Source organism: Neltuma alba, unplaced genomic scaffold (genome assembly GCF_004799145.2).
Source record: "Neltuma alba isolate B1F8T4 unplaced genomic scaffold, ASM479914v2 tig00004978_pilon, whole genome shotgun sequence".
NCBI classification, from domain to species: domain Eukaryota; kingdom Viridiplantae; phylum Streptophyta; class Magnoliopsida; order Fabales; family Fabaceae; genus Neltuma; species Neltuma alba.
Genome location: NW_021633935.1, coordinates 3,812 through 16,908, shown reverse-complemented (window position 1 = coordinate 16,908; position 13,097 = coordinate 3,812). Strand labels below are relative to the sequence as shown.

General features: G+C 30.9%; 1 protein-coding gene across 1 annotated transcript; it reads right to left on the bottom strand.

Moving 5' to 3' along the window:
- Positions 1 to 10,492: 10,492 nt before the first annotated feature.
- On the bottom strand, positions 10,493 to 12,448 carry LOC114746412 (L-type lectin-domain containing receptor kinase IX.1-like). Its single transcript, XM_028934642.1, has one exon. It carries the CDS (start codon positions 12,446 to 12,448, stop codon positions 10,493 to 10,495), a length of 1,956 nt encoding a protein of 651 aa, XP_028790475.1.
- Between the last annotated feature and the right edge of the window lie 649 nt (positions 12,449 to 13,097).

Genomic DNA, 13,097 nt, shown 5'->3' with positions numbered 1-13,097 from the left:
TGCGATAAACTTTCCCATTCAGGCGGTTTTTGGTGAACGGATAGCTACAAATAAATGCAGGACTGTGGGCCTCGTCGTGGCTCGACGGACATGGTATAGATGGCTGACCCATATGAGCAGTATTGGGCTCAAATTGGTTTTCTCCTTTCTTTTCTTTTCTTTCTTCTTTTTTTTTTTTGCCAGCTCGGATTAACTAATTTCAAACCAAAAGGGAATCGCCGTCCCAGGAAACTGAAGAACGTTAGTAACTTGTAATTTATCGCTGGTAAAAAAAAAAATGTAATTATTAATGAAATACTATCTCCAGCTCTAATTATAAGACCTCGTCTTATAATTAGGAACAGAAGTAGTAGAATTTAGTCAATGCTTACACATTTTTTTCCCGGAAAGCAAATGTATACGCATTAACATAATAGACTTTAGTCAACACACAAAGATACAGAGTGAAATTAATCCCAGTATATTGGCAGAAGAATTCTGATTTAGAAATGTTAATTAAATAAATGAAAATTCAGGGAATGAATTTGTATATATAATATTTTTTTCCCATCAAAATGGGGTTCGGGAAAAAGTTTCTAATCATTAAATAATTAGATTTATAATTTTTTTATGAGACCTCAGACTTTAACACATCCTTTCAGTTTGGGCATAAGCAAGTTTCACAACTTAAAATTAATTGTTGATTTTATATTATGAATTTCTTTTATCAAAAAGACAATGATGACAAGAAAAACACCATAGATAGATGAATTTTTATAACTAAAATTATTCTTAAACTGAGTACAACGGGAGACAGTAACATTGTGTTGATTATATTCTGTATTGACAAATTTTAAAATATAAAAAGTATTGATATTCTGTATGTACAATTTATAAGATATCAATATTTTTTGTGTTAATAAAATCAATCAAATTGTTCTGACCGAGAAAATTTTTAATCAAGAACATTTTTTCACATTTTCCAAAATCATTTGTGTACTGTATGAAATTTAGATGATTAATTGTTGAAAGTAAAGCTGATTTTATATTTAATTATAGGATAAAACTTAAATCCATTACTTTATATCTATCAGGTTCATTTCCTTAATCAAATGTCGCCATGCGTAATCAACGGACTTAAGTTTGAGTTTTAATTTTATATATTAATAATTAATATGATCATGACTATATATAGTCATCTGCGTGCATGATTATGATTGAAATTTTAGGACTTTTTTTAATATGCTATATTTTTTATGGAAAAAATTAGGAAAAATTACACTCAGGTCCTATAGAAGATAATTAATTTCCAAAAAGTCTCTATAAATCCCAAAATGATTCTGAAATCCCCAGGGACCTGTGTGTAATTAATTGTAATTATGAAATTACTTATTTATCCTATTAATTTTATTACAACAATTCATTTACAATCTCAACAGTGACTGTTAACAACCCGAGAAGAAGTGGTTGACAACCTCGGTAGTGCTCCTGACAACTCACTCTGTGAGATGCCAGGGCATTACCAGGTTGTTAACCACCTCTTCTCGGGTTGTCAACAGCCATTGTTAAGGTTGTAAATAAATTACATTAGGTTCAAATTAATGAGAATAAATAAGTAATTTCACAATTACAATTCATTACACACAGGTCCCTGGGGACTTAAGAATCATTTCGGGATTTTTAAGGACTTTTTTTATTAATTGTCTTTTATGGGACTTGAGTGTAATTTTTCCAAAAAATTATATGGGTAGAGATATCCCTAATTAGAATTAGACACGACAATATTTAAATTTAACCTATAATATTAAATATCAAATAATCATATAAAAAATGACAACCCAGCAGTGTTTATTTTAGGGTCTACGGGCGGCCAGCCTAATGTCCAGTAGATAATATTTTTTTAGTCGTAACCATTAATCATAATTATGCTTTGCTAAGAATACGAGCTACCAGAGACAACGTCCTCTATTATTTTCTTATATACCACATCTGATTTTTAATATAAGAGCATATTGACTAATTTAAAAAGATTAAAAAAGTCACTAAATTATTTTAAAATATTTATATTTATCGTTTTTATTTAAACTAATTTACCTTACTTATAAATTAATACAGAATCTAATGAAATATATAAATATTTTAAACAGATAATGTAATTAAGTAATTTAATAATTTTTTAATTTTTTTAAATTAATCAACTAAACCTTATATTAAAATCAGATATAATATAAACAGAATAAGTTTATAATTGAATTGTTCTGAGCGTGTGTTGTTAGAAACGTAAAAGTTGCGTCAGATATCTTTTTCTCTCACTAAGACACAATGTGAATATGATTAAAGGTGTTTAATGACAAAGCAAGCTCTCCGTACTCAATGTAGAAAAAAACAACAGACAGTCAGAAAGAGTCATTTTTTTTTTCGCTTTAATTTTGTCTTTTTACTATGATGTCCCATTATCCCCGAATAAATTAAACTTCTTGTTTTCAAACTTTGATCAAATGATACGATTTTGGCCAAAAAAAAAAATTCAAATGATACGACAAGCAATAGACTACAAATTAAAATACACGACAAACTTTCCAATCAATGAGTTTTTGGTGACTGGATAGCTAAAAAATATTGTAGGATTTTGGGCCTCATCGTGGCTCCACCCATATGAGCAGTATTAGGCTCAAATTCACTTTTTTTTCTATTTTTTTGGCCAACTCAGATTGACTTATTTCAAGCCGAAAGGGCATCGCCGTCCCAAAAAAATAAAGATAGTTAGTAAACGTAATAGAATTTAGGGGGTGTTTGGATATAACCAAACCATGGTTTAGAGAATAGCTTCTGGAGAATAGATTCTGGGGAGAATAGATTTTTTGAAGAATATATTTTGTGAAAAAGTGATTCTGAGAAGTGAGAGTATTTGGATAGTTGTTACCAGAAGCACTTTTTACATGTACAAATTACTAAAAAAGGCATAAGTTAATATGATTATTACAGAAAAAATATATTTATGATATATTTTAATTTGAAGGAATAAAATTGTTAATAATATATTTTTTATTAACATAATTAATAATACATAAGATAATATAATTAATAAATAATTAATATGTATATGTATTTATAAGATATAAGATTAAATATATTTATAAAAAATATGTTTATAGAAAAAACAACAAGATACATATCCTATAGGCTCTCATACTCTTCCTTTTTTTTTTTCAAAGTAAAAAATTTTTACTTTTCCCAAAACCATGGTTTTGGGTTTTTAAAGGGTGTTTGGGAGATTTTTTCCCAAACCATGGTTTGGGTCCCCAAACCATGGGTTGGGTTGGAACCCAAACACCCCCTTAGTCAATGTTTACACAATTTTTTGCTGGAAAATAAATGTATACGCGTCAACATAATAGACTTTAGTCGACACACAGATACAGAGTGAAATTAGTCCTCGTGTATTAGCAGTAGAATTCTGATTTAGGAATGTTAATTAAATGAATGAAAGTTCGGGGAGCTAATTTTGTATTTATGACAATTTTTTTCACATCAAAATTGGATTTGGAAAAAAGTTTCTAATCATTAAATAAGTATATTTGTAATTTTTTTAGGGTGAATTACAATCACGTCCCATAAAAGAGAAATAATTATCAAAAAGTCCCAATAACAACTTTAACAGCGTATAATGACAAGTCCTATAGTAAGAATAACAACTTCTAGAACTTGTTTTTCAATTGTTTGTCTTGCTTGGGACCTTATTATAATTCTTTGTTTTTTTATGAGACCTCAGACTTTAACGCATCCCTTGATCAGTTTGGGCATAAGAAAGTTTCACAACTTAAATTAATTATTGATTTTATATTATGAATTTCTTTCATCAAAAGGACAATGATGACAAGAAAAACACCATAGATAGATGAATTCTTATAACTAAGATGATTCTTAAACTGAGTGCAACTGGGGACAGTAACATTGTATTGATTATATTCTCCGTGTGTTTAATTAACTAAGTAGTAGCAGCGGATCATTCTGTTTTTGTGGCTTCCCTATGTATTAACACTAATAATGAGTATCTTACATTAAACAATATGGAAACGGCGCATCCCTGATGATTTTGCTTTATTAAAAGGAACAATACAAGTCCCCCCCCGGGGGTGTAGCACAGGAGAATTAGTCTATATATGTTACAACTTGTTATCAATAACAAATAAATCCTGAACTCATGGAATAGAAGTATCAAAGTTGAAATTTCCTTCCATTATGCTGGGCATAACGACACATTGTGGGAAGTAAAGAATTTTTGTGATCGATTATCAAAAATCTTTTTCACAACAAAAGGAGATTCTGTACTGTAGTACACATGTAGTCCCTAACAAACCTTATATAACAAAAAGGAAATTTGTCATATATCCGTACGTGTGAAGAAACTTTTTAGACTTTTTCTGGAACAAGATCCAATATTGTTGAAATTTCACTTAGCTAGTTTTGAATAATGAATTGTTAATATAGTACAGCTTATTTTCTATGTTTAATTATAGTACAAAACTTAAATCCATTGCTTTATATATTCAGTAGGTCCATTTCCTTTATCAAATTTTGCCGTATGCCCAATTTTTTAACTTGTGTTTTGATATATAGGGTGTAGGGGTTAAACGAGAAGCAGTATAAAAACACGCAATACGCATGGCAAGTTTTGATTGGAAAAATGGATCTAATGAACATAAAGTAGTGGACTTAACTTTTTTCCGTAATATTATATATATACTGATGATTAAAATGACCATGAATATTTAGTAATTGGATTGGTCATTTGTATTCATTACTATCAACGAAATTTTAGGACCTTTCCAACAACCTCTTTTTTCTTTTATATTTGTACTCCTCCGGTCCTTAATATAGGACCTAATTGGTGAGTTGGTTTTGGTCCTAAATATAAGACTCATTTCTCATATTTATCAATTATCTTTAAATTACCCCTATGGATACTCTTTCAACCATAATCAAGTAGAAGAGAAAGATGGAGTGTTAAGAATATGATTATGGTATTTTAGGAAAAACGTGTCATATTTCTTATAATTAACTAACTTACCTAATTTCCTTAATCTAATCAAATTAGTTAAATGGGTCTTATATTAAGGACCGGAGGAGTAGAACAAATTTAGCTTTGATTTGTTCATAGTATGCACCAGAGACATAAAGGTTGTGTGGGACATATTTCTCATTCAATCATTTACGTGGTGATGTGCGGATTAATATTATCTGCCTACACTATAATATGATTAAAGATGTTTTAGCGATTATTCAAGTTGCAGAAAAATCAACAGACCAATAGAAACTTGTGGGATAAGACAAATGCTCGATGTCAAGTTCCCTCTTCTATTTTTCCTTTTTGCTTTTGTCTTTATACTATGATGTCCCATTTTGTATCAAATCATATGACGCAATAATAATAGACAACAAATTAAGATATCCGATAAAAGTTTCTTATTAAATTAAAACACTCGGATTCGATTAAATCTAATAACTTGGATGGTAAAAACATATTTTATCAGTACAGATCAGAAACCAATCAAGTAGCTTAAATTTTTGGTGAATGGATGAGTACAAATAAATTGTAGGGTTTTGAGCCTAGTCGACTGGCTTGACCAACGTATGGGTTAGATAGTTGGCTTTATTATAAGTATTGGGCTCAAATTTACTTATATCAAATAATGTCACAGGGAATAAAGATACTTATAATTAATTATCAACGCAATAGACTTTAGTAACTATATACAAATTAACACGGTAGACTTCAGTCAATATACGTATATACTGCTCTAGTCTTTAATATAAGACCTAATTAACTAATTTAATTAGGTTAAAGAAGTTGGGTAAGTTAGTTAATTATAAGAAATATGATATGTTTTTCCTAAAACACCATAATCATCTTTCTTAACATCCTTCTTCCTTCATTTACTTAATTATGGTTGAGGGAGTATCCATAAGGGCAATTTAGAAAAAGATAGGGTGAAATTAATCTCAGTGTGCCTGTTTGGCAGGGCTTAAATTGGTCCATAAGCCACTTATTTTGGGCAGAAGCCCGATTGAGAAATGGAGTGCCGTTTGGGAAGGCTTAAATCCAATTGAGCTTATCTTTCGTAAGCTCAAGTAACCGTGCGTTTCCCAAAAACTGGAAGGAGGAGCTTTTGAAGAGCTTATTGGACTGTTGATGTGTCAGAGCTTATTCCCCAATTCATTATTCCCTCGTATTCCTTTCTTTGTTTTTTTTTTTACCAGGAGCTCTCTCTCACTTTTGCCGTATTTTTCATGATAACATGTTGCTGATCATTTTAAATTCATTCCTAGAGTGAGCAAAACACTGATGAGGATAGTCAAAAGAATTTAAGGATTTAAAATTTAATTTATTTATTAAGTTTCACTTCTCGATATTAAATTAATTTAAATTTATTGTATATTAGTATAAATTAACAATCATCATCAATATAAATCATCAATTGATATTAGTATAAATTTATCAATATCATATATAAAATGAAAACCAAAGTTAATGTTGTATATTTACGGGTATCATTCATTCATTCCAAATTTTTCAATCAACTTTTTTTATTAGAAAAATATCTTAAAAGGACATTTAAATAACTCAAATTTTGATTTTAATTATTAAATTTATCAAACTCCTACTTGAGTCACATGATTTAAAAAGAGATTTTCACTTCTTTATTATATTATCTCAATTTAGTTTTTTTTTTCATACTTCACTTTATATTTAAGATATTTTTTATGATTTCTCTAAGGTGTTAAAATTTAATTCACTCTATAAATTTGACTTTTTCATATTAAATTATTTTAATTTTATTGTATTATGTGAAATCTTTTTTTTTTAATCATGTTTCATTATTTATTAAAACTCATATCCATTTTGGTCATTTTACAACTAAACTTACTTTTACTCAACCATAATCCAAACAACCTTTTACCAATATCACTTTTGTAATCTAACTTTACTGAACTCCAATCCAAACACAATTCAGCTTATCCAATTTAGCTTTTACCCAACTTCACTTTTTTATAAGCTACTTTTTCAATAAGCTACTTTTCCAATCGCTAATCCAAACGGACCCAGTATTAGCAGGGGAATTTTGTTTTTTTTTTTCCCTGAGGTTATATATCAGCAGAGAAAATTCGGAGGATACATGCATGGTTATCTCCATATTAAAGACCAAAAGAGTACTTTATATTTATTATAAGCAAAATATGACTACCTCATATAATATCTCAAATATAATTCCGTGCAGGAAACTGATGAGGCACAAATCAGAATTCAACAGTTTTATTTTCCATCAATTTTAAGTCCAATGATTCATGGAATCATGTGGTAAATCTAAGTAACTAACTCTCAATTATTTGATTACCTTGTTCTTGTACACACCATACTTCTTGCTCCTCTTAACTCTGCCTATTCTAATAGCTCATCATATACTCCTTCAGTCTTTAATGTAGAGTCTAATCAGAGAGTTGATATTGGTCCTATATGTAATATCTATTTCATATGTTTATTAATTTTTTTCAAATTAACCTTATCAATATTCTTCAACAATAATTAAGTAAAAGAATGAGGGAGGAAATTAAGGAAGATACTTATGGTATTTTAGAAAAAAAAAACATATCATATTAACTATTAACTAATTTAACTAATATCTTTAATCTACTTAAATCAGTTAAATAGGTTTTATATAACATAATACTCTTTATATACTCTAATAAAGGCCTAATGATGATGGGGAATCAAAACAAGAAAGAAAAAGACACCGAAGCGATCTGAAGATAAATATGGAAGAACAAGGTTCCCCATTCTGCATCAAATGAGGGACTTGACCAAAACAGATTGGCATTTCTGGGGCTTTTTTAAATTTAGTTTGTTCCGGATATGGTGCTCGAGTTCTAGTTGTCGCAAAAAATAAGGATTTATAAAATATTCTAGTGCACAGCATGACGGCAGAGCTTCTTAATAATTATACACGCAGGAAACTGCCAATAGTCCAAACTTGCCTCTAAACAACTTCAAGGCACAATTATTATTCTTCATTGATGCTAAGCAATTAAAAAACTAGTTGCGGGTAATGCTGTTCTGTTTAATAATTGTTTTGAGAATTTTAAATGAAGATTTTAGCTGAAAACTTTGTTATTAAAAGATATGGAATGTTTTTACTGATTAAATTTAAGTTAAATAATTTATTTGAGTTATTTAATATATTGTTAAGATTTTAATTGGTTTGAATATTGAATAAGTTAAAGATCTATTGTTGGAATGGTTTTTGAAAGCTTGAAAAATTGTAATTTCAGAATTTTATGAAATTAAATAGAGTTTAGGTTTGTTTATAATTCAAAAAAGTTGTTTGGTTTGAGAAAATTTTTTAAAGGAGACTATAATAAATAATCAAGAATTTTAATGTAAAATAGTTAAATTTTGGGTAATAAAAATATATTTACTTAATTTATTAATTTTAAATAGTCTATGTAAATTATATTTTCAAAATAATATTGTATCTATTATAAATAGCTAGATCTGGGAGAGTTAATATATTTTTGTAATTTTAGCTTAGAGGGTGGTCTTAGAATTTTAGAGTAGTTTTAAGTTTTATATTAATAAATATTTATGTGTAATTTTGTATACTCTTGAGAATTTTAGAATAATCTTTGTGTGAATATTTGTAAGTTAAAGAGTACTAGGCAACTCTGAAAATTCTTTCATATACATGTGAATTGTGTATGATTGTATTATGGATTTACTATTTTTATATCATATTGAAACATATATATATTATGATTTTTTTCCAAATAAATGTTTTGATATGTTACTTAATTTTGTTAAGATTTATTGCTATTAATTTTGATCAACATTTACATATATTGATAGCTATAGAATTATCATGAGTTGTTGTTAAATGGTATAGAAATTTTATTGCTATCTTATTTTTGATAATATATTTGATGACGTATTTATGATGTAACATTATTTGCATATGACATATGTATTGTTGGGCTAATGATAGAAAGAGATTTACATGGATATAAAATTACCACGTGGTATGCCATCACTCGGTGCATAGTGGATGACACTTGTCAGGGCTCCTCCTTCCATGTTTTCCTTTGGTCGGGAATTTACTGGAGCTATGGGACATGTGACACCTTTTTATTTTATTTGCAAAGGAGAGAAGCCATTGTCCGAGCTTAAGCTCTATATCTTTGGTTGGATATATCTCTAGTATCGATGAGTTTGGAATACTTTAGTAAAATGGATTAGTTCCTATTGAATTATGTGTTAGCCTATGGCTCCAATAAGCAGTATAAAGGTGGATGATGATATAAGGCAGCCTACATATTGCATTTTTTTTTTGGATATATTGGAAAAATGATGTTGGTATATTATTGAATCAAAAATGAAATTAAATTGAATGTATAAAATCTGTGATTTTCATATACAAATATATGTACACATATAAATAGATTTTTGTTTATCATATATAATTTGCTTGTATAGGTTAGAATTTTAGTAGTTACTAAGATGTTTGATCTCATCCCTTATATTAACATTTTCAGGCAAAGGATCTAGTAGAAATTAATGGAAGGCTCCGATAGAGTAAACCATGAAGGCTTCTGTGCTCCTCGAGCACATACTATGTTATATTTTTAATTGCCATGACTACAAGACTTTAATAGTTTATTTTGTTATGTCTGGAAAATATTTTGAAACTATGACCTGTTTAGAATGTTAGAAATATGTATGAATTTTTAAATGAAGTATTTTATCGCGTATGGGAATATAATTATGTGAGGTGTTACATATGTTTTAAGGAAGTTTCGGATAAGAACTATATTTAGGCATAGGACTGACCTATGGAAACATCATTTAACAAGTCTGCGTGCAGCTATCATAAGTTTATGTGATACTCTTCGCTGTCATCGGATGAAACATACGTTTTCCTATGTGGGTGTAGGGTCTTAGTGGCTCAAACCGATTCAAATATTTATTGTAGCATTGAAGAAAAGTTATTGCTACTTATATATTAAAACATATTGCAAAGACACTCGCCAAATCATTAAGAAATTTCTTTAAAGGTTAGAAGTTGACCTTCCTGTTGTCCATTCAGATCGAGCCCCTCATTTTAAGTACATATCCTAATTTTAATACTACATGTACCCAGGTCTTAATTCATGTGGATGCACTAACATCCTAATTATTTTAGTGATGAACTTGGTGTGCAGAACCAGTATGAAGTATTTCTGATTCATGGACATGAAAAGATTGAAAAAAAGCAGTTGAGCAATAGTTTTCCAAAGAAACTAGTTGGTGTCTCAAGTAATAACAAAAAGCATACATTGTGATCATATCCAAGAATCAAACTTGTACTACTTGTCACTTAAATAAAGACACTAACTTTCACCGATTTGCATGATCATAATAAGTTGTATTGCTGTCCGTATATAGGTGATTGTAAAAAACAGTTTTGACCTATCCTGAACATGGTTAACGACCACTTTGTAGGGTTGTAGTCGATAAAACAGCTTGAGAGACTACTTTTGGTGTGGGAACATGATACATTGGAACAGGCTTCTTTGGCGGAAGGTTTGGCAGGGCAGACTCAAAGCATAATACCTGAATTGCTTGCCTAATAGTTGGCCTCAAATTCTTATCCGGGTGGGCACACCACAACCCAACAATCATCAAACACTCCACTTCTCTCTCATCATGGTCCTTTGCCAACTTTTCATCCATGGCCAAAGCTAGCTCTCCTCTTCCGTAATGATCCCAAATCCACTCAATCAATCCTACTTCAGCATCTCCATCCTTCATAAGGTGATTTGCCTTTCTTCCTGTGGCTATTTCCAAAACAACTACTCCAAAACTATAAACATCTGATTCCTTACTGGCCCTACCTGTACTTACATACTCTGGAGCCATATAGCCAAATGTTCCTGCCAATCCAGTTGTTTGGGGTCCTAGATCATGGTCCACGAGTTTTGCCAACCCAAAATCTGCAAGTTTTACATTGAAACTGGAATCTAGCATTACGTTACTTGATTTGATATCTCTGTGAACCACACATTGCTGCCATTCTTCATGAAGGTAGAAGATTCCTGAAGCTAATCCCAAAGCTATCTTGTGCCTCACATTCCATGAAAGAGGAGGCTTATTCCCTGATAAATGAGTATCAAGGCTACCATTTGGCATGAATTCATAAACAAGTAGGAACTCACCTTTTTCATGACACCAACCGATGAGCTGCACAAGATTTCTGTGTCTGAGTTGACTAATGATCTTAACCTCAGTTACATACTCTCTTTTCCCTTGCCTTGATCCCCTTGATATTTTCTTTACTGCAACTGTTAAGTCAATATCAGGAAAATAACCTCGATAAACAGCTCCAAAGCCACCTTGACCTAGTTTCCTATCCTGAGAGAAATTATTGGTAGCTTTAGAAAGCTCTCTATGAGTGAATCTTCTTGGTCCTGCTCCCCTTTCAAGATCATCATTTATTGATGTTAAGTTCATGCCTTCTTCTTTTCTGCTCCTCATTTTCTTCTTCCTCCAAAATAATGCATATGCTGCAATTGCTCCTCCAACTATCAAACTAATACTCCCTAAAACAGTGCTTAGAATCACTGTAAGAGTTGTCTTGTTGTTGTTCTTCTGTTCTGTATCATCCAAAGTTGAATTGAACTCCCAAGAATGAAGGGTATGAAGTTCTCCAACCCGTCCAGTTGCAGCAGAAAATCCAATTGTAACCCATTCAGGCAATGCCTTAGATAAATCAATTGGATAAGAAAGACTATTGTTTTCTTGAGAACTATGTGTGTTATGGTAGTTCCATGATACACTCAAGTTCTTTGAGGTAGAGTTATAGGTAATCCACACATCTGCGGTATCACCACTATGTAGGCTACCATTCCAAAACGTAGATAATGATGAAACAATGGAATGATTGTTGATTCCTACATGTTGTGTGGTCTCACCAAATTCAAAATTTGGGTAAGTGTCAAACTCCACATGAACAAGTTGGCTTTGGGATGAAAGACTGGTTGTGGTATTGAATAAGCCTAGAAAGCCGCTAGCAGAATTTGGAGGGATTTCAAAACCAAAAGGAGCAAGGAAGAAGCAAAGCCCGTGGCCGTAGCTAGTTTTACCTTCAGTGTCTATAGTAAAAGTATGATGAGAAGTGAAGTCTGTGATGCGTCCAGTGCTTGAGTCCCAAACTTTCACCCTTCTGGCATAGATGGCCCATCCTACTTGACAAGTATAACCCTTATTTATGTTAAATGTAATAGCACCAGCTTGGGATCCTGCAGATCCCAAGTAGAGGATGTCAGCATCATCAGAGTGAAATCCAGACTTTTGAAAGTAAAGTGAATCAACAAAGAGAAAGAAGGGGAAGAAGGAGAATAATAGAGCAAGAAGATTGGAGTAGCAGAATGCATTGGCCATGCCTCGTGTTTGGAAGGAACGGCTTCGAGGGACAAGTATGGTTAGGACCATTGTTAAGTCACATTTATATAAAGATTATGAATCGCTAAAGTCCAGCTTTGCCTGAATAGTATGCCGCGTGGAAGGTGACAGGGTAGTTTCCTTGGTTTGTTGACCCGAGACAGTTGACTCCCCCCTCCCCCTATACACCAAACAGTTAACGTATTAAGTATGGCAAAAAAAGAAAAAAAACTAACTTGAAAATTGTTGCGCCAAACATATTCATGCGAGTTTGTGTTTATTTTTCAATTTTCACTTTCAATTATTTTTTGAATAGATCGTTAGCGAAAACATTCAAAACAGGGGTTTGGTAAACAATTTTATCTTCTGTTTTTTTTTTATTAATACAATTTCTTTACTGCTTCTTAGAACTATTGTTAAACAAGCTTAGTTAAAACCTTGAAAAAAAAATTAAGTATATTCTTCTCCCAAACAAACTTGGCTGAAAAATATGTCAACTTACAAATTTTTGTAAACTATATACTCACAAACATGTGACACCATTTTAGTTTTTTATTATTTAATCATATGAATCAGTCATGCCTAAACCAAAACCACTTAGCCACGTAAAGAAAACGTTAATTATTTTTTTAGGACCAGAAAAAGTCTA